The sequence below is a fragment of the Mycteria americana genome, chromosome 8 (assembly GCF_035582795.1).
Source record: "Mycteria americana isolate JAX WOST 10 ecotype Jacksonville Zoo and Gardens chromosome 8, USCA_MyAme_1.0, whole genome shotgun sequence".
NCBI classification, from domain to species: Eukaryota; Metazoa; Chordata; class Aves; order Ciconiiformes; family Ciconiidae; genus Mycteria; species Mycteria americana.
In genome coordinates, this window is record NC_134372.1 from 18,791,828 (window position 1) to 18,812,011 (window position 20,184).

At 35.8% G+C, this 20,184-nt stretch overlaps 3 protein-coding genes across 4 annotated transcripts in view; 2 read left to right on the plus strand and 1 right to left on the minus strand.

The window, feature by feature from the left end:
- Positions 1–20,184, plus strand: part of SPDL1 (spindle apparatus coiled-coil protein 1) — a 367,882-nt gene that overhangs the window by 137,373 nt on the left and 210,325 nt on the right. The gene's annotated exons all lie outside the window — the stretch shown is intronic.
- DOCK2 (dedicator of cytokinesis 2) overlaps positions 1–20,184 on the plus strand; it is a 221,710-nt gene that overhangs the window by 93,534 nt on the left and 107,992 nt on the right. The gene's annotated exons all lie outside the window — the stretch shown is intronic.
- On the minus strand, positions 1,522–10,652 carry INSYN2B (inhibitory synaptic factor family member 2B). Its single transcript, XM_075510726.1, has 3 exons — positions 9,310–10,652; positions 6,001–6,075; positions 1,522–1,708 (listed from the first exon to the last, which is right to left on the minus strand). The coding sequence occupies exons 1-3, from the start codon at positions 10,635–10,637 to the stop codon at positions 1,522–1,524; spliced, it is 1,590 nt and encodes a 529-aa protein (XP_075366841.1). The 5' UTR covers positions 10,638–10,652.

Genomic DNA, 20,184 nt, shown 5'->3' on the forward strand with positions numbered 1-20,184 from the left:
CAGTACATTCCACTAAACATAAAATACATTATTTGGGCTTTACAGTGTGCCCTTTAAACTTGCTTCAGAAAACCTTTCCCTTCTGCCCCCCATATGAAAGATGACCATGTTTTCATGAGCAAAATAATAGTATCATAAACCCTAAATTAGGTTACACTGGCATACCCCAGGCTAGCTGGTAACTCGATTATTTTTGAAGGAAAGGAATAGATGCATTGACACCTGATAAAATCTTTTCAGCCTATATAATTTTTTTATATAATACAGATAAATTCATTCAATATTTTTTTTTTGATCAATTTTGTATCATGTATTGACTTACTTATATCTTAAGGCCAAAAAAATGCATCTTGGGATATTTTGGTATAGTGATACAGGTCTTAGATGGACAAATTGGGCAAGTGGTTTAGCAAGACAGTAGCCAAAGTGGTTATTGCCCTCTATTCAGCAATTGCGTTATGACATCTGAGGCATTGTGTCCAGTTCTAGGCTTCCAGGTAGATGAAAGACATCAGCTTACTGGAGGGAGACCGCCAAGATGGCTGTGTCCTGCATAACATGTGAAGAGAGGCAGTGAAAACTGGATTTGTTGAGTCTTTAAGAAGTGAAGGCTTAGGAGAGAGGTCTTATTATCTGTCTAATTTTTCTTGAAGGTGTATTTGGATAGGGCAAGATGTAACGGACACAAGTTAGAACACAGAAAATTCGGATTAGATGTTAGGAAAAAATTTGGAACAGCTTGCCCCAAGGGGTTATGGATTCTTGTCTTTGGAGATACTCAAAACTCAAATTCACCTAATTGGACCTTGCTTGACTAGGGAGTTAAGACTAGAATTACTGAGATAATCTGTTGTTTTTATGATTCTATGATTCTTTTCAGAGAAGTCTATTAAATGGCTGAAACTTCTAAATGGTTGCTTTTTAAAATGAACCAAAAAAAGAGGACAGAGTAAAACTTAACCTGAAATTCTTTTCTTGTTGTTAAATATTAGATGATAGCAAGAAAAATATTTCAGGGGGGATGTGAAATAATTGTAATTGTCTCCTTTGAGGAGAGATTTGTTTGAACGATGTAGATTCCCCTCAATTTGTTCTTGATTATGTGGTTTATTTAAAGATTGATGAAGTTCTTTCCTTTTAGTCCATGTTGCTTATAAATAGGAAATGAAGACTGTGTGACACCCTTAGCTTTGTCTACCATTGTATTTTAAAGTAAAGATTTAAACCTTGTTATTTTTGGAAAGTTGAAAGAAAAAGAAGTCTTTACAAAGCATATGAAAGTGTCCTTGGAAAAAATGAGAACGCTTCCTTTTGAAAGAAACAATTTCATTTTGAAAATAACATCTTCATGCACCTTTATTCAGTGAGATGATTTAAGTAAATTCAATTCTTTTGATTTTTCAGATACTCTAATTAAACATTCTTTAGCTTTGATTTCATAATAGCACATTTTCAGGTGCGTGCTCTCAAACCTCTTTCTGTTCTAGTGTCTTTTGAAATGTAAAAGGATCCATAAGGAAGTCAAATCCACCAGAAGCATTTTCTTTTAACCTTTTTTGTTTTTCTTCTTAACTCCTTTTTCTCGGGAGCTGGATGATCAGATGGTGGCTTCTGAGGTGAAGCTGAAGCTGGATTTTGCTCTGCATGATCCAGTGTTTTCAAAATCTGATGAAGTCTTCCTTCTTGTTGTCTGAAGTCATATTCTACACTATGGAAAAGTGAAGAGATTTAAGCTAGTAAGTGAGAAATTCCCTCATTAAACATGTGGAAAGGATGCTTACCTCATTAGAATGATTTGGCATTATTCAGTATTAAAGCCTGGTTAAAACGCAAGGCTGTATAGGTTGCTGCTTTGAAAATAAGTTCCTCTCTCAATCTTTTCTGAGGGAAACCTTTTTCTTTATATGAGTTGAGAACTCCAGCATTGTGCCCAAAACAATGGGACAAAAATTAAGGGAGAAAAAATGAAAATGTACTAGGATGACCTTTCAAAGCATTTTATTCAATGGTCAGATTTTGATACTTTAATCTAACTCAGTCACATGCTTGGCATGAATCCGAAACTCCCACATGCTTAGCTTTTGTAAATGTGCATGTTTCCCACTAGGAGACCTGCTAGGACCAAAAATACATGAAATTAAGCAAATACGTAAATCTGAGATAAGTGGTATTAGTTAACAGGAAAGTAGAATGTAATTCACTTTCTCCATTGAAACCTGTAATTGTTATTGATGTCAAATGAGATCCAAAATGTTAGTTAGATAAGAGCAGATATGTGCACGGAATTAAATGTAAGGTTCAAAAGAATCGATGTGGACAGTGGTTAAGCAGTCTGAATCAATCAGTACATTTAAACAAAAACAAACAAAGAAAAAAAAAGAAAAAGATGCAGAGGTGTAGAGTTTTTCTTTATCTCAACCATCTTTTCTGGGCAGGAGAGTGGGAGTTGTATCAGCTATGTCTGCTGTGGAGGTTTTAGCAGGTGGAGGGGAGAGCAGAAAGAAGCTGGTTGTATTTTCCATAATGCAAGCTCTTTGGGAGGAAAAAGGCATCATCAGAGGGATGTTGGGATGTCACATTAAGGCCCTGAACCTGATTTGGGCACTGAGTAGAAGAAATCTGTAAAATTAGTAAATATGCATATCTTTAAACACTATTAATTGTGAGTATTGTATGTATATAGAAATCCATAGAAATTGTTGAATAATATGTTAAAATTAACTAGAAGCTTGTTTCCCTTATAATTAATAAGTTTTGGGATTTTTAATGAAATGAAATAACTCAGCTGGCAAAAAGCAATAAGATTATTCTAATTTAGAAGAACTGGAGAGGGACCTCTGGACAGGGAGCAATACATAATAAATATAAAGTAGTAGAAAGTGGTATAAATAACAAATCTGCTCAGTGTCTCTGCAATTTTATTGGCTTATTGCTAAAACTGCAACTTAATAGTTTTCAGTAGTCACAGATCATGAGCGCTGAAGAATGAAATGTTCAGTTTATAGCATATGTAAGTATAGCATCTGCTCATGTTCCTTTTTTCTTCCCTTCTTCAAAGTTTCTAATTTAATGTTGGAGAGATCATCTCTAGAGGCAAGAGATCAATTCAGTCTTCATTTAATATTGTCCCTTATATGCTGAGATAACTGTCTGGTTTTGGTTGCTACTTGCATTTATTATAATACAAAAATTTATCTTACAGGATCTAGATTGAAGTCCCAAGTCATCTCACACAACCCTGCTGGATAGTTAATAAAACAGCTTACAGCCACTATATTCCTGGCCACTGTTAGACTGAAAAGCACTTTATTAGTTTACCAATCAGTGTAATCCACACTTGGATTGATAGGAGATTAGTATATTGTTTGACTTGGGGACTGCTTAAAATGTGCATGATAAAGATGGTTCAAAGACAGTAAGCCAACATTCTGCTTTTACACTGTTTGAATCACTGATGAGCAGGAAAACAGCGAGCAAGATGAAACACTTGATTCTATAATTAATGACAACAGTGATGCTACGTTAGTGGAAGAAATACTTGCATGGATCTTTTAGGCTACTAAAACACATTGCATGGGTTTGCCTAGAGCAAAAACTGACAACAATTACTTCTTTCAGAATGTTGTCTAATGCATATGTTACGAACTTCAAATATTAGTTACTTGGAATGCTTTTTTCATAACCATGTCTTGTGGAACATCTCTGTAAAGTGAAAATTAGTATTTTTCCTTGCTGTCTTCTCTTTTGTCTCTTAAAACTAGAAACTCTTTAGAGGGACTGTGTTCTCTTGTACGTATTCTACTAATCATTGCACTGTAAGCCTCCAGGCACCATTATTGTTATAAACTACCTAGTCAATCAAAAAGCCACATCAACATTTTGTTACATCCTCTGTTCTTTCCTTCAGATACTTGTGCTTGTTGCTCAGGATCTTTCCTGTATTGAAACTGTGTAAATTAAAAACGCAGGGTGAGCATCATAATTTATTATTCTGAAGAGAGAAGGCATCCTGTGGTAAAGGGTAGTTTGTACATAAATTCTAGAGAGTGACCTCTGTTCCTGTACAGTCCAATAAAAATGCACAGAGATTGTTTGTTCAGAGACAGTGACCAAGTAAAGAAAATCTGTTTTCTCCTGGATCTTCCTTTTTATACAGATTCAGTCTTTGCTCTTGGATAAGTCATGTAACTTCCTGGAGTACCCAGTGGACTGTGGATGTACTTGGGTACTTGCAGTACCCAAGACTAACGTTGTCTCAGAGAAGTTGTGGTGTTTAATTCGTGACACGTCAATTACTTTGAGATTTCATTACCAGAGATTTAGGACACAAGTACTTCACTGAGTTGTATGTTGAACAATAGGTTCCAATGCTGTGTCCAACCCTGGCTTTATCTAACTAGCTTCTTAAGCTCTTTAATAAATTTCACTTGTGGAAAATGTGGTGTGAAAAACACTTCCATATGGATATATTCTATTCATTATATCCATTAAAAAAATTAAAGTCATAGTGCTTACAAACTGGCAAAGCTAATGGTCTGCCATGTCCTCTGAAATAAAGGAAAAGTTTTCAACCTAAGAGACAAATTCTCTTGCCCTTTATTTTTGTAAATGTAAACGTTTAAATATCTAAAACCTCTGGAATACTAATACATATGAATATCTTTGAAGGGATAAAAAATTTCTAGGAGATGTTTCAAATCAACTTCTCAATTTTGCAGTGTAATGTTTAACTTCAATACCTGATCTTCACAATATGTGACTGACAAGGTCCTTTTCCACTGAGCTTTTTCTAAAAGAATAAACTTTAAAACAGCACAGCACATCAGAAATGTGATATGTATAGCAAGGAAAATGAACATGTGATTTAATTAATTAGCTCATCAGCTGCCAAGTCCTTTAAAGTGTCCTTCACAAAAAAGGAATGCAAAAAGACAGGATTTAAATAGCAGTATTACAATTTCTTCGCTACCTTTGGTTTGAATACATATTCTCTACCTCTCCAAATTAGGCCTAAGATATCATATGTAAATTTTGACCATGCATTCATCCTCCTCTTCATTCTCTTAAGTCTGTAGTGTGTGGCAGTACTGGAAAGGATCTAAAATAGCAAAGCGTGAGCTTCAGCTCTGGTTATTCTGCATTTGCGCAATATCTTATTTAATATTCTGTGAAGAGCCCAATGAATCTTATAGAATCAAATAAGTGAAGATGTGTGTTTTCTGCCTCATAACTGGGGTTGCAGAAATTGGATAATGTGTTTATAAATTGGTGGAAGCCCTATAAAATGCTTTGCTGAGTGGAGAAGCTACGTGTACAGTATAACCAAGACTTTGTACCTGCTAGCTTTTTGGTTAACGGCTGGCAAGCTGAAGACTCTTACAGGGTGTTTGTATAGACATAGCATTTGATACACGTACAGCTTCCAGAACACAGTACTACACAGTTTTTTGGTCATAACAGTTTAACATAAACTGCACTTTAAATGTGGAGTAAATTACACTCAAATTGTACTCTCTCAAAATAATAACAAATAAACATTTACTGAGGTGAGAAGTGTGGGAGTTTTGTTTTTGTTTTGCCCGTAAACATGAACTGTAGCTATAGCTTACTGGCATTTGGAGAACTGAGTGTTTATCTTTTCCAAGATCTAAATTTATTACAGAAATCCTAGCTTTGAAAATGTAACACACAGAGGGAGTTTCATCATCAGAAACAGCATCAAAGGTTTTCAAAGCATGCTAGTAATAATAATGCTGTGAAACATTAGTGGGAAATTTCTATTTAGATTCTCAGAACTACAGTACCTCTTTCAGATAACACCAGTATTAATTGTTTTCTACTTGGGAAAACAAACAAACCACCTCACACATACCACTTGGTCTTTTGTTAGAAACTGGATTAATAATAATTGAGACCTTTTATAGCTGTGAGCAAAACATTGTGTTGTACATTTGTGAGAGAGATACAGACAATACAAAATTGTGTGAAGGAGTGAAGTACCTGTAAATGATACATGCGGTGTTCTGACAGGTGCTGCAGTTGTTGAGGTCTTGACCAGTGTGATAGAAGTTACGCCTGTAATAGACAGTAGTTCATGTAATGTGTATTTATAGATACATTAACAGATCTCTGAATCTTTCATGAATAAAAGTAAATCTGTTCACCACTTCTATTATCCTTACCAAAAATTCTAGTGTCACATTCTAAATTAGAAGGTTGCTTTAGAAAACCCAAACCCTATGTTGATTTATGGTTTTGTCTTGTATCTTTCCCACCTCATGCTCTTAAGAATCTGGTTGTTGGTTCTTGCATGAATACTTGTTATGAAAACACTTAGACATGTGACTGCTTCTTATAAACACACTTTATAGTATTTGAATATCCATGCTTTCGGTGAATTCAATCTGATCTCTACCCTTATGCTTTCCATTCTTTCCCCTTTTCATGTTTCCTCACTTGAGTATAATGAGGTCAGATTTTTACTGCTGATAGTGTACAAATTTGGAGCGTTGAGAAAACAAGAAAAGTGACTTTCATACTTAACACCAACTAGAGTTGAATTATTTTTGTGATGGAGAGACTTGCATTAGAAACAGTTTGAGGTTGGTGGCTCATTATGTCTGAAGGATGCATAACACTTCTATTTAGCAAGTTCTATTTGAATTAGGGGAGTTCAGTTGGTACCAAAATAATTTTCTGATTGCTTTTGGAATTAAAGTGGAGGTTCTTCACATGCATTGTTGTGCTACCTCCACAAGTACTTGGAATGTTCAGTTTTACTGCTAGATGATTCTAGCAAGGTGGATTGAAGCTTATCATTGAATTTCAGTGTGAAACTTGAAAATATTTGGCAAAATTTTTGGTTTTGACCGTGTGGTAACTGAACAGAAATGGACTATAAATATTGCTGAATAATCTGACTGTGCTTCACTGCAAGTTACTCTTTGTAATGGTCAGATTTGCAAACATAATTGAAACTTGTCCACTCTGTCATACATAAGTACATGTAGGGGAGAAGGAGTGGATATTTTTTTCTGTAACTTCCTAAAGAACCATAGTCAGGTGGTAGTTGTATGAAATATACTGTAATATATTTCATATTATAGTATATTTCAAATATAGACAAGGGATTGCTTAAGCTTGACACATATGACACATACATGCTGCCCCCCTGCCCCCGATCTTGCTTCTAAACCCAACTTTTGGGTTTTGGTGTTTTATAAATGTTTTTGCATTTTTGTCATCAGTATGTCTACGTGGATCTTGTCTGTTGTGTCTAAGCTATTACAAAATTGGTGCTAGAAAATCATATGGGCTTTTCAGATAAAGAGAAATTACTAAGAACAACCCTCTGAGAGAGGATAGTTGGAGGTGAATTGTATGGGAAAAACATTACATGGAATAAAAATTTATGCGGGCACAGTGGAAACTAACAGAAGTATTTTCATGCTGACAGCTGGGTGGACATTACTGGTTAATGTTTTCAGATAAAAAAGGTAATCTGTACAGAGTAAAATTACATGCTAACTTGATTTATATTGTTTTAATTTTTTAAATTAGTGTAAATTCATATTTGCTACGTGAGTTGGAGAACTATTCATAAAAAATGCGAGAAGGTAATTTCAATTCCCAGATAAAATACTTTGAGAAAGAAAGAATTCTTCAAAATAGATTATTTTTCTTCAGAAGTTGTAAGAAAATTGGGGCGTATGAAATTGTGGCTTCAGTTAACTATATCCTGACAGTTTTTGCACAGCCACACAAACCTTTTCTGTCCACATGGGAACAAGTGTGGTTCCTGGTGCTGAGTCACGTGGGCAAGTCAGTGTCATGTTCTGTGCTATTTCTGCGCAACTGAACCTACACAAAGATCTCAAAGCAGCCTTCTTTTTGTGATGTTTGCAGAGTTTTGGAAATGTGGAAGATTATCAGATTTCTTCCTTAATTGTAGTCAGTAAATACTATTGATACACATGATCTGATTTTAAAATTAAGGATGCAGTTTTATACAATTATGCATAAATGATTATTCTAGATGCCTAAGCTAGCTGTGCTAAGTATAAAAGTAAATGTATGATAACATAGAGTTAATGTTGTTTTATCTTTAAAAAATAAAGTAAAATGGAACCTTTATTCTCTTGATACTTTGAAAGGTTTATTTGTAAGTTTTTTCGAAAACAAAAATTATTTGATGGATATACTACATTATCATAAAACAGAACTTTAAAATGTATCCTAGATACATTTACTCTAAGTAGGAGCTGCTCTTAATGGTTTGTAAGGCATTATTAGGATATTCTAAACCCTGTTTTGAGCATAGAAATATTTAAAGTTCTATATTAACCTTGTCCTACAAAGGTGTCCAATCTTTAGATATCATTTGCATTTATAGTATTATTATTTATAATGCATAAATGAATTGCATAAATAAGTTACATAAATAATGCTTGCAGCCTTGGCTAATAGTCACTATGAGAGCATACTAAAAATAAATACAGGTCATGCATGCCTATGATAGTGCAGAAAGCAGTCATTCTAAACTCTGAGATTCCAAAGTGAGGTCTTGATAACAGTCTTCACATGCTGTATGTTCATAGTTTTAATCCCTTTTAAGCACCTACCTCCACCTCCCGTGAAATCTTCCTGACATACTGAAGCTCTTGAAGTTTACCTGGCACTGTGCCTTTTTCTATTCTTAAGGCATTCCCTTTCAGCAGCTACGTTGTTTGTGGTATCATGAAATGTAACTAGTAATGTGGTCCCCAAATGTCTGCAGATGCTATGCTTTAGCCACTAATACTTTTGCTTGCTTATGAAGGCAGTAATAATTTATTGAACAGAAGCACGTTTTTGCTGATATAAACTGTTTCAGCAATAGGACTGCTTTGGCACTAAATGCGTATCTGACCTTGCTAGTAAGAGATCGTTGGCTTGCCATAGGTTTCTATTATACTACATTAGTACGTTAGACTTTTGGGTTTTGTTGTTCTACTGCAACAGTAGATGGAGACTGCCAGCTCTCAGGTGTTAGTGGCTTTGTATCTGACACCATAAATCTAAACAAAAGAGGGAGTTAATAATCTATGTCTCACTCTGGGTTTAGTAAAGGCAGTGTCAGCTAAAGCCAAACTATAAAGACACTTGCTTCCCTGCCGAGGCCCAAATACCAGAAAAAGGGCATAAGATACCATTTTTGCAAACTTATCTTTAAATACCTCAGGAAAGATTTTTTTCAGTAGCAAAGGTTAAAAGAATGCTAACATCTACTTCACACTTCTGATGAATTACTAATATTAAAATGCACCATACCCTTCACTGAGGGCTCTGGATTTTTCCAGGTCTTGGATTACATTCAAAAGGACTTTAATCTTCTCCTGGTTCAACTGCAAGGATTCCTCTACAGACTGCAGCCTGCCTTGTAGGGCACAGAGTTCGCCATGTGCCAAATGAATTCGATTTATTTCGTTAATCTCTTTGTTGGTTTGTGGTTTTATTTCATTCCTTGGCAGATAAGACTTTATGTGAAATCCTTCTAAACAGCTGTTACACTGGGAAACATCTGACTGGGTAGAATTTTTCTCAATTTCGGTATTACATGACAGAACAGATTTTGATGCATTACTGCTGGTCAATGACCTTATTGTGTGATCATCATTTGTTAATGACACACAGCTGGAATCTGTTGTGTGCTCTCCTGCCTGTTGATAGTCTCTGAGGAAACAAGGAGATGAACTGTGATTTGATGGAGGTGATAATGGAGTAGTTTCCTTACTGCTTGCATCTTTGCTGGCTACAGGCAACTCAGAATCACTATCACTTTTATCTGCTTCACAAGAGCCAGAATGAGGATTATGTTCACTGCAGTTAGTTGAATTGCTTAGGCAAGGGTATACTTTTTCAGAATTAGATGACAGCGTGCTGTTTTCATTATTTTCATTGCTATTTATGACAGTAGAAGAATGCAGTGAATTACTTAAATTCATAGTTGTGTCTGGTGCATCCATAGAAACATTGCTGTCTTGTGGAAAACTCACATGTATGTATTCAGGCACCTGTGTAGAAACAGTTGTCTTCTCTGATACTGAGAAATCATCTGAGTGGATAGGTCCATTGCTCTGTGCTTTTGATGGTCTTTGACTTAACTGAACATCCACCTCACTATTCCTAAATCCATCTTCCAAATGATTAGTTATTCTTAAGTAACAGAGATCTGAAGACATAGTGTCTTGTTCAGAAAGATTGCCATTTACTAGGATAGAATTTGCAGGCTCAGTTGGCATTTCTGTTAATGATTTGCTTACTGTCAGCTTTTTCTTTTTAAAAACTGGGAAGTGTTTCCTGAGGCTAGGAGATGTTTGTATGGCAATATTCCGAAGGCCCTTCTGAGGCCTTGGAAAAGATGGAGATTGATCTAGCAAGAAATTGTGATCCCTAAATATTTCTGGTTTTCCAGTCATGAATGCTGTATCTTGGGCAGAATTAGTATCCAGTTCTGTCTTTGTGTTCACACCATCATCCTTGAATCGAACTTGCTGAGATTTGGTCCTGCGGTGGTGTGGCTGTCTCATAAAATCAGCTGAATCCAGACTGTTCCTTTTCAATAGCACTGGGCGCATTTTCATGTTTTGCTGGGCCATTAAATCGCAATTTAAAGTCTGTAAGTAACGTGTTTCTTTGCAACCCATTTCATTTGTCATTTGAACTGTATATTAAGATTGTTCCTAAGATGCAATTGAATACCTTACTCCTGAAGAAGCTAAGCTTTTCATTCTTTTTGTTGTTATCATGTATACTTTTAACTGACATGTTCTCTTTAGGGATGCTCTTTCAAATGTTATTGCTGATTAGACGAAACACTAAGATAAAGAGATTAAATATCAAACTTAAGGAAAGATTTCTTGTAGCTAGGGAATGCAGAAATCCTTGTGTTCAGAAGCTAACATGATCTTCTTATTACAAAATCGCAATAGGCTGTTATGCTTACAGGTAACTAATTTAAAGGTAAGGTTGAGTCTATGGCTTTCATGACGGCTCTTATTTGACAGTCAGCTCTCCATTAGTGATCCAGCTTTTTTTATGATGGACCAGTCACATATGTTTTATTTGCATGTTGCCTAAACAACAAGCATAATAACTTTTGGGGGTATTTTCATTTGTGATGCATAGTTTTACTGATGGAATATATCCATTAATACCAAACTGAATTGCTTTCTTTAGAGAGAGTTTTTCTTCTTCAGCCATCTTTTTAATGTTGCAAATGAAACTAAGCTTCCAAACAGTCAAGCAAAATGTAACCACTTCTGACCAGGCAAAAATACAGCATCCAGTGGGTTTCAGTGAGAGAAGTTATTGACGTGTAGTTGTTACTTCAGTTCACGCAAATATAAGGCCAATCATATCCAAGGGACTGTTTCATTTGGGGAAGTTCTGTAAATATTTTGGCATCAGAAGAGTGGTCCAGACCAAATAACCAGCAAATGCAGAATAACAGGAAATGTTTCCTGAAAGTAAAAAGACAACAGTTGTAGATGAACAAACTGCCAAACACTGTAATTTTATTCTGCTCTCTCCCAACAACTTTTCATCTCCAGTGGTTTTGTAACTTTGGCAGTGAGATACTTGTATAGAAACTGAAAAATGTTTTATAATTTTGAAGTGCCTAAAGTTTTCATATGAAATACAAAACACCAAGAATGGATATAAAATATTCAGAGTGGTAGTTTTCTCTTTGTGATCAGTACTCATGTGCAGGCCTGAATCTGGTCCCAAATATAGATCTTAAAACTTAAATCTTCAGATTTGAAAATGGCTATTAAAACTTGTTATGGATGAAATACCAAAAAATCCGGAACAATACAAAGGTGAGTTCTTTATTTGAAGGCAAATAGAGGTTCGAACAAAACTCAGATTTTTTTTATTTTTTTAGAGTTGCTCATTTTGAAGTGTTCAGATTTGAGTACAACTCTTGGTCAAGGAGAAATAAATTTATTTAAAATGTGATTAATGCAAATGGAACCTTTTCTGCGGAGATGCAATCTCTTTCCCATGCAGGATCAATTATTTGGGAATCAAGACTGAAAATGGCTGCACATACGTGTAAAGTGTTCTACACAGTTTGCATGCAGGAGACTGGCCTGTAAAGCTGTGGTTTGTCATGTTTGTCCAGAGCTCATAATGAAAAAACAAACATTAAATATTTTGAGTGACCACTAAAACTTACATTTCTGAAAAACAGGACAATAATATAGTCATAATGAACATGTATTACATTAGCAAGACTGGAGGAAAGTAAGAGAATATTTTATTATGGAGTCAGCTGTTACCAAAATTTTACTTGCAAGTATTTTAGTCTTTTTCAAGTGTAATATAGCCACTAATCTTTTTTGTAGCCCGAAAAATAAAGCTTCAACCCATTTGTCACAGCTGGCACTTCAGTTATAAGAATGTTTGCCACAGAGACATTTTATTCATAGGTTAAGGTGTAATGAGCATTTACCACTTTCAAGTTCTCTGTATTTATTCTATAAAAACAGTATTATTAGTGAAATTTGAAGTGCTAATGAATTGTCACTCCAAATGCAGATTATGGATGCATCCCCTGCATTGTGTACTGGGATGGGTCGTTCGTAAGTTTGTGCTCAAATGGATGATTCCTTAAGCTAGGCAGTCACACCCAGGCTGTTTAATGGTATGTTTTACTGATTGAAGGGTTGTGCAATGTATCGTTTCCTCTTTCCTGGAATATGAACCCATGTGCTATGATGTGTTGACTGGTGGCACAACAGGGTATGGGAAAGACATGTAACAATGCATTGCTAATGAACATGTGATGTATTAGAGCTGCAGTAAGAAAATATAAAGGCAGTAAAAGTGAAAACTAAGTCTTGCACTTCACCCATGTGAGTAGACAGCTTCACATAGGACTAGCAATCACATAGGCCAAAACTAATCTTGTTGCTTCAATATTTTTACGTCAAAATGTAAGTTACTTTGATAGAATTTTGCTGGCAACCTTCCTGTTACGAATTGATTTGCTATGGCTTCCTGAGATAGGAACATATAGGTGAGTGCATGCCGTATATAGTTTGTTCAAATTATGTACATTTAAATTCTACGCATTTTAGCCAGGACTTCTTACTCCAGGTTTCTACGGTGTTAAGGATGGTTCTGCTGTTTCTTACCCAAATAATCTGTGATAGACTTCCTCACAGATTCTGGGTAGAATTCTCCTACCCAGATCATTCCAGAATAGTTTGAGCCAAAATTCAGTACATGCAATGAATAGTGCTGGACTAGTAGCAGATTTCAAGTCCTGAATTTAAAAACTCACTCATGACATGTACCTGTATGTAAAATATCTTTCCTGTATTTTTAATGTTATGCTAAATCTGAAATCAACTGCTAGAGTAGAATAGGGATAAGAGGATAAATCTCGTATCGTCCACTAATTACTGGAGAATTTTTACAGTTTTCGTTTGAGAATGTATCCAAATATTGCACTAGCATTCTTCACTTCCCATCACAGCTGCTGTGCTCCAGGCAGATGGACCACTTTAAAAGTTATATTTGCCCAGTTAAATTCAGAAAGAAGCTTTAGAAATCTAATCCTTTGTGTTTTAAATACAAGTAATACACCCTTAAGGGTTTTAGGACAGCTCACTACTTTGGCTATAGAGGCACGTGAGCGAGATTCTTACATTCTTAATTTGCAAATTGCTATTTTAATTTTGTGTGATTTTTAGCTACCTTGGCATCCACTAGTCTGGAGTTCATAGGAATTGTTGTTCTGAAAGTTTTGATGCTGTTATTTATATTAAATCAAGCTGAAATTAAAAGAAATATATGTAGGAACTCTCAAATATTTGGATTGAAAACCCAAACTAGTAAACTGCCATGAGTTATAGGTGTCTGTGTTTAGATTAACAAATCAGTGTAACATTGACAATTACTAAGTTTAAATAACATTTTCCCTTGCCCAGGATATAATTCCTCATTCTTTTCTGGCACAGCAATTTACAGGTCTTGTTTTGCTCATTATTTCACTTTGACTGAAGTATGAAAAATTCTAAAGATCTATTTTATATAGAAATGCTTTCAACGTATTAATTTAACTTATGTCACTCATAACAAAAAGCATATGTCAGTTTTAATTTTATGTCTTGTAATAATAATAACAGTTTTGGTAGGAGAAATTTACTGAGATCTAATGTCTGCCAGGGTTCCATGACCTTGCATCCAGCTATCCAGACTCTTCCTCCCCATCCCTTCCCTGGGCAGCTGCTCATCCATCCTGAGGAAATGCCTTGTGCCTCGGTTGTTTTGCTTAATTAGCACTGTGGATTTGTTCCAATCTCTTCATTCACTGGTTGTTGAAGCAAGTGGCCTATTAGGTGCTTGATAGTTAATGTTATTTTTAAATGGTGCATATTTCATGCTCCTCTTCTCAATGTTTTGAGTATGTGAATCTGACTGATAGATATCATTGCATTTTTTTCTGTTATGCTTGGCTTATATTGTTAAAGCAAATCTTGATTTTTAAAGTCTCTACATGCTTTGCGCACACACTTCTTAATGGTGATAGTTACTCTCCAGCATAAATTTATTGTAGCTCCAGTGTAATTATATTCTAGGGTGTAATAAGTGAATTGCCTGGAAAAGACTAAGGTGCAAAGCCTGCCACTTCAAACAGCAATGGAACTGGTTTTCCAACCTCAAGATTGTGTGTTTGAGTTCTTAGAAATGCACACACAGTTTAGTTAGCCAGCCAGGCAGAGGAAATTTGACCACAAGAGACAGTTATATTTTTTTTATATTCATTCTTCTATCTTTCCTGCCTCTGCCTTCCTGATTTCTTGAAAGGTGTCAAACACATTTTTTGGTTCATATTTCAGTTTAATGACTGAAGCTGTGGGTAGAGGAGTGCAGCTGGTAAGGATAAGTGGAGATTATGGGAAACTGCACGAAGTGAAAAAGCATCTAGCAAATGGCAGTAGGGATTTTGGAAGAGTGCAGATGTGCAAGTGTGTGGGTTCTGGGGGTTTTCTGCAGTTTGTGGAAAAAGTTAAGTATTTGACATGGTTTTCAAACTCATTCAGTTGCAGTTTGACACCTTAATTTTCCAGTTTATTAGTTTGCTCAAAAAGAAGTAGTGTTTTTCCTTGTAGTGGAAATGTGACGTATTTGTAGTATTTTGCTTTTCTTCTATGCATGTGTTAAAGGCAGTATTTCTTGAAAAACAAGTTTTGAGACACCTTCTTTAATAAATAAATAAAGTCACTAGGCTAAAAGCATTTTGTGAGGGCTTTCAACAGGAAGATGATTAGTGTAATTTACCTTGTTGTACTTTTTGAGCATCAGCACTTTAAGCTTCCTGATTCACTCTAATTTCACTTCCAGATGATCTATCTACCAAAGTTTAAACAGCAGATGAATTCAAGCATTATAGATATAATGATAGCTGACAGAGCTGTAATAACTGTAAGATAATATAATCAGACTGAGTAGTTTTGTCATGTCTGATTTGTGGTTTATCCTGTATAATACAGAATTTCTATGATATGCAGCTAGATGGACATTTTCATTTTAAAGAGTCATCTTGATTTATTTAATTATGGTTTGTGTTTGATAATAATCTGTTTCCTAGGTGGGATAATCATGATCCTCAGTTTCTAAAAAATTTGTGTGACTCTCACTTTCCCTTCATGTTGCCAGTCTCTTCGATATTCCTAAACTGTTGGTGGGACAAGAGGCTGCACGTGTTGTGGCCATTCTGAACTGCGTGCTTGTTAATGGCTGGATAACAGACTAAACACTGCAGAGGACTTATTCCATAATGCAGGTTCGCCCTGCCTTTCAAAAAGAAAAATCAGTGTCTGAAATGAAACTTTTTTGATTAACAATTATGAATTCATGCTTTAAGTGCATTGGTTTGGATGTCAGTTGTCTTCATGTTAATTTTCTATCTCTGTCAGGAACTTTGACAATAGATGTTGGCCAAGCTGTTTAATTTATCCATATCTCTTCTTTTTATAAAATTCGTGTTGGCTTTTTCCTTAAAATAATGAGAAATGTTGAGGATAAGTTTAGATATGCGTCTGAAATCCCTGCAGACTAAACTGAAACATACATTACCAGATAGCATGAAGAGCTAGAGATGGATTTAAAACCATTGGGATTGGATGATGGTAAAAATTCTCTCCTTTCCCCTTTTCCTGCCCTTTTGTCACAATAATACAACCTTAGCTGAACTGCATTGGGTTCCCCTCGTCCCCAAGCCTAAATGTAAACAATAGTTTGAAGTTGACTGTCTTTGTTCTCCCTCCATCCACAGACCTGAGCCAAGTTTAGGTGCTTTGCCTTCTTTCTCCTTTTCAGTGCAGTGCAAGTTTTAAAACATGCATGTTGGCGAAAATATAATGAGACAGATTGCTAAGAATTTTTCTTTTGAGATGTAAAACTTACAGCTGGGATGAAAAATACTCTATCCAATGTGGTAGCAATCTTTAAAATCTAAAAGTATAAAGCAATTTAATAATGTAGTGGTTCTGTAACTGTCAAAATTTTTAATGTTATTATCCAAATTTTTCTTTATTCAGTATTCTCTCAAAGGTAACCTCTAAAGCAACAATCACATTAAGTTATTCTAGGATGGATTATAATGAACATCTTACATTTTTATAACCTAAGAAACTTCAATGGAGTTTACAGTCCTCTTTTCTGCAAACTTCTAAGTTCAGTAACGCCAGAAAGCAATTCATCAGTCTGGTGGGCTGCAGAATGGTTTTTAATAGTTTCACCTTTAATTTAAGATAACCTTCATGTTTATAGCAGGCTCTTGCATTGTAGCATCAGGTTATTGGGGGCTTTTGAGAATCTGGAGTAGAATGATAATAGAATAATAGAATACCATTTGTCCTGGTTTCGGCTCGGATAGAGTTAATTTTCTTCCTAGTAGCTGGTATAGTGCTGTGTTTTGGATTTTAGTATGAGAATAATACTGATAACACACTGATGTTTTGTTTGTTGCTAAGTGGTATTTATGCTGGTCAAGGACTTGTGAGCTTCCCATGCTCTGCCAGGCGCACAAGAAGCTGGGAGGGGGCACAGCCAGGACAGCTGACCCAAACTGGCCAAAGGGCTATGCCATACCATATGACGTCATGCTCAGTATATGAACTGGGGAGAGTTGGCCGGGGGGTAGCGATCGCTGCTCGGGGACGGGCTGGGCGTCAGTCAGTGGGTGGTGAGCGGTTGCATCACTGGTTTTTTTTTTCCCTGGGTTTTTGTTCCTCTCTCATTCCCTTGTTGTTTTCCTTCTCATTATTATTATTATTATTATTATTATTATTATTATTATTATTATTATTATTATTATTAATAATAATAATAATAATAATCTGTTCTTATCTCAGCCCACAAATTTCTTACTTTTGCTCCTCTGATTCTCTTCCCCATCCTAGTGGGGGGGGGGGGGGGGGGGGGAGGGGTGAGCAAGCAGCTGTGTGGTACTTAATTGCCAGCTGGGGCTAAACCAAAACACCTTTGCATAAGCAACTGGTAGCATTCTTTTGATGTGAGTAGCTTTAAAGTTCAAGAATCAAGGCTCAGACTTCATTGAAAACTTCTTATCGTTTTGCGTCATGAAAGCATTCCTATGTTCTTCTCATCCTAAAATATCTATTGAGTATTTTTGAAACATTATTAATTTTCACTATTGAATTAATCAGTGATAGATTTTTTTAGAATGCAGTTTGTAACTTTATCAGTACATACTGCTAGGATAACGTTTTGGGGAAAAATAAAAGTTGTAATTGAAGTTTTCATTTTATGAGGAAAAAAAAGATCAAATTGCTTCTGAATAGGATTTTCCTGCATTGTCTCAGGTTGCCGGGTTATTTCTAATGTTATCGTAGGCTTATTTTGGGTTGGAGCTGGATTTGGATATTTGTCAGGTTAAGTTAGAATAACATGTCAGCTATTCTTGCTATCTGAACCATTCCACATCCAGTTACATGCTTTTACAGCATCTCTAGCATGGTTCTGCTCCACTCATTTCATGAGTGTCCTGACATCTCCTAAGGCTTCCTCAGTCTGAACTAGTAATGGAAAATTTCCAGATTATGGAGTTGGTAAATTGCTGCTGTGGGTTTCACTGCAGGTTTACAGGTCTGGAGTCGGTGCCACGTCTGCATTTGAAAAAGGTGGTATTTAATTCGGATGTTCAAACAGCCGTAACTGTAATATGGACACTGCAATTAGGTGCTATCTTTCATCTGGCACTTTCACCAATTAGGTTCACAGTATTCCAGTTTCCAGATTGGAGGTAACTGAAATGATTAATGTTTGTGGCAGTCCTTTAACAGTCCAAGTCAGTTTTAAAAGTACCCCCATGAAATGCTGAACTGCATGTGAGAAATGAAGTTGTGAACTATGATCATCACCGTATGTAATGACTGGATATCTTGCGCCCAGACCACTGAGTATCTCTTCAGATACATGTTATTAGCCACTGGGGTACATAGCATGCTGTTCAGGTCAGTGTAACAATTCTGTTGGAAAGCTTTACTCCAGAATTTGCTGGGGTGGTACTATTCGTTTCTGTCATATCTGAGAACATTTTTACTGGTTGTCAAAAGGGCTTGTGACAAAGGACAGACAAAAATATATCCCACTTTGCAGTAACCTGATATACCAGTTATATTCTTTAGGACACAGACATAATTAGCAGTTGAATTATTTTAATAGTCGTTAATAGTAACAAACTGAACTTTGGCCCGCAAATTTTTATTAGGGTCTGCAGAGGACTGTCTTGAAAATTTCATAAATGCCTCTTTTCTTTTCTCTTTCAGTATTTCCTTTATTATTTTATTCATTAATGGTGTTACTGAAGTACAGCTGTTTCTATGATATGCTTTCGTTTGTTTCTTGGCTTTAACTATTGCAATTGACTTGTGTAGTACTTGCCCCACTAATAATGTTGCTGTAAGAATGGATTGTGAGAGTCCTCAAACTAGTTCTTTTAGTTGGTTTTACTTCACTGTTTGCATCTGTGCTGCCAAATATCCTCTGCATTACTGGCCCACGTTTTGGCACAATCTTAGTTCCCTGTTTCCATTTGTGTACCCTGGTTTTATGCCTAGCATCTGAGCAAAGAGGTAGCTGTGGTGAGCTCCCACTGGATCATTGAGGGTCCAGTAGCACTACAGATACAGCCACAGATTTCTGCTGGTTCGAATTTATTTCCCCCTGGTCAGGACAGATGGACTGGTGAAAAAACCTCTGTTGTCCGGATGTGTCTTTCTAACATAAGTAGAAACTGTGTGAGTTTCTTGGAGCTTTTAAAAAACATAAAGGAATTGTGAAAAGGAATAAAAGGCAAAGTCAGAGAGCTTTTTTGGCTTCCATTTGTATTGCTCTACATAAAGGCTTCACTTTTTAAAAATCTTGCATAACAAGCCAGTATATCTCTGTTTACAGGAAAAATAGTGCATGCTCTCAAACCCTGCAAAATCCAGCCAAGTACAGCTTTATTTTCCTTGATGTGGCCTCTTTAGATATAGTGTGAAGTTTTATGTTTCTGTAGTGATTTTATTCACAATACCTCAGCTAATTTAATCTTTAAAAAGGTGGGTATATTTATTCATTTAGAGCTTCAGGCTTAATTTTAAAATGGCAAAATTCTGAAATGGCAAGGTTTTAATGTTCAGAAGACTTATATAGTATCTTTCCAACAGCTTAGTTAGATGCTCTAAACTATATTGCTTTTTCCTTACCTTTTGAACATTTAATATAAGCAGTATGTTCTGAACAGAGGCAGCCACCAGCTTTATGCGCTAATGTTAACATGAAACACTGTAGTCTAATTATTTTCCAATCACAACTTTTCTTCAACTTGCAAATGTCCAAAACTTGTTGAGGATGTCAGAGACTCAAATGAGACTCAAGTTCCTCCTTTTATGAAGCTAACAGTCAGAGGCAGCATGTGGTGATCACAGGTATTTGTTGCTAGCAAAAAACATAGAGCAAGGGCAGTCTGTCATGCAGTGAGTGGCTTGGTATGCAAATCTTGATGACTTCACAAAATTTTCTTCCAGAATCTCATTGGCACTGAAACAAAAAGGTTTTCTTTTTTGAAGCAACCCTTTAAGATTAGAAGGAAGAAGTTTTAGCAAACAGAATTTAGAT

Bases quoted from the DNA above. Each gene is read 5' to 3' on its own strand.
- INSYN2B (XM_075510726.1), bottom strand. From the start codon at position 10,637: ATGGCCCAGCAAAACATGAAAATGCGCCCAGTGCTATTGAAAAGGAAC. The intron at 6,076-9,309 runs GTATGGTGCATT...TGTCTATTACAG, and splicing joins TCCAGAGCCCTCAGTGAAGG to GCGTAACTTCTATCACACTG. The intron at 1,709-6,000 runs GTACTTCACTCC...ACTTTTCCATAG, and splicing joins ACCGCATGTATCATTTACAG to TGTAGAATATGACTTCAGAC.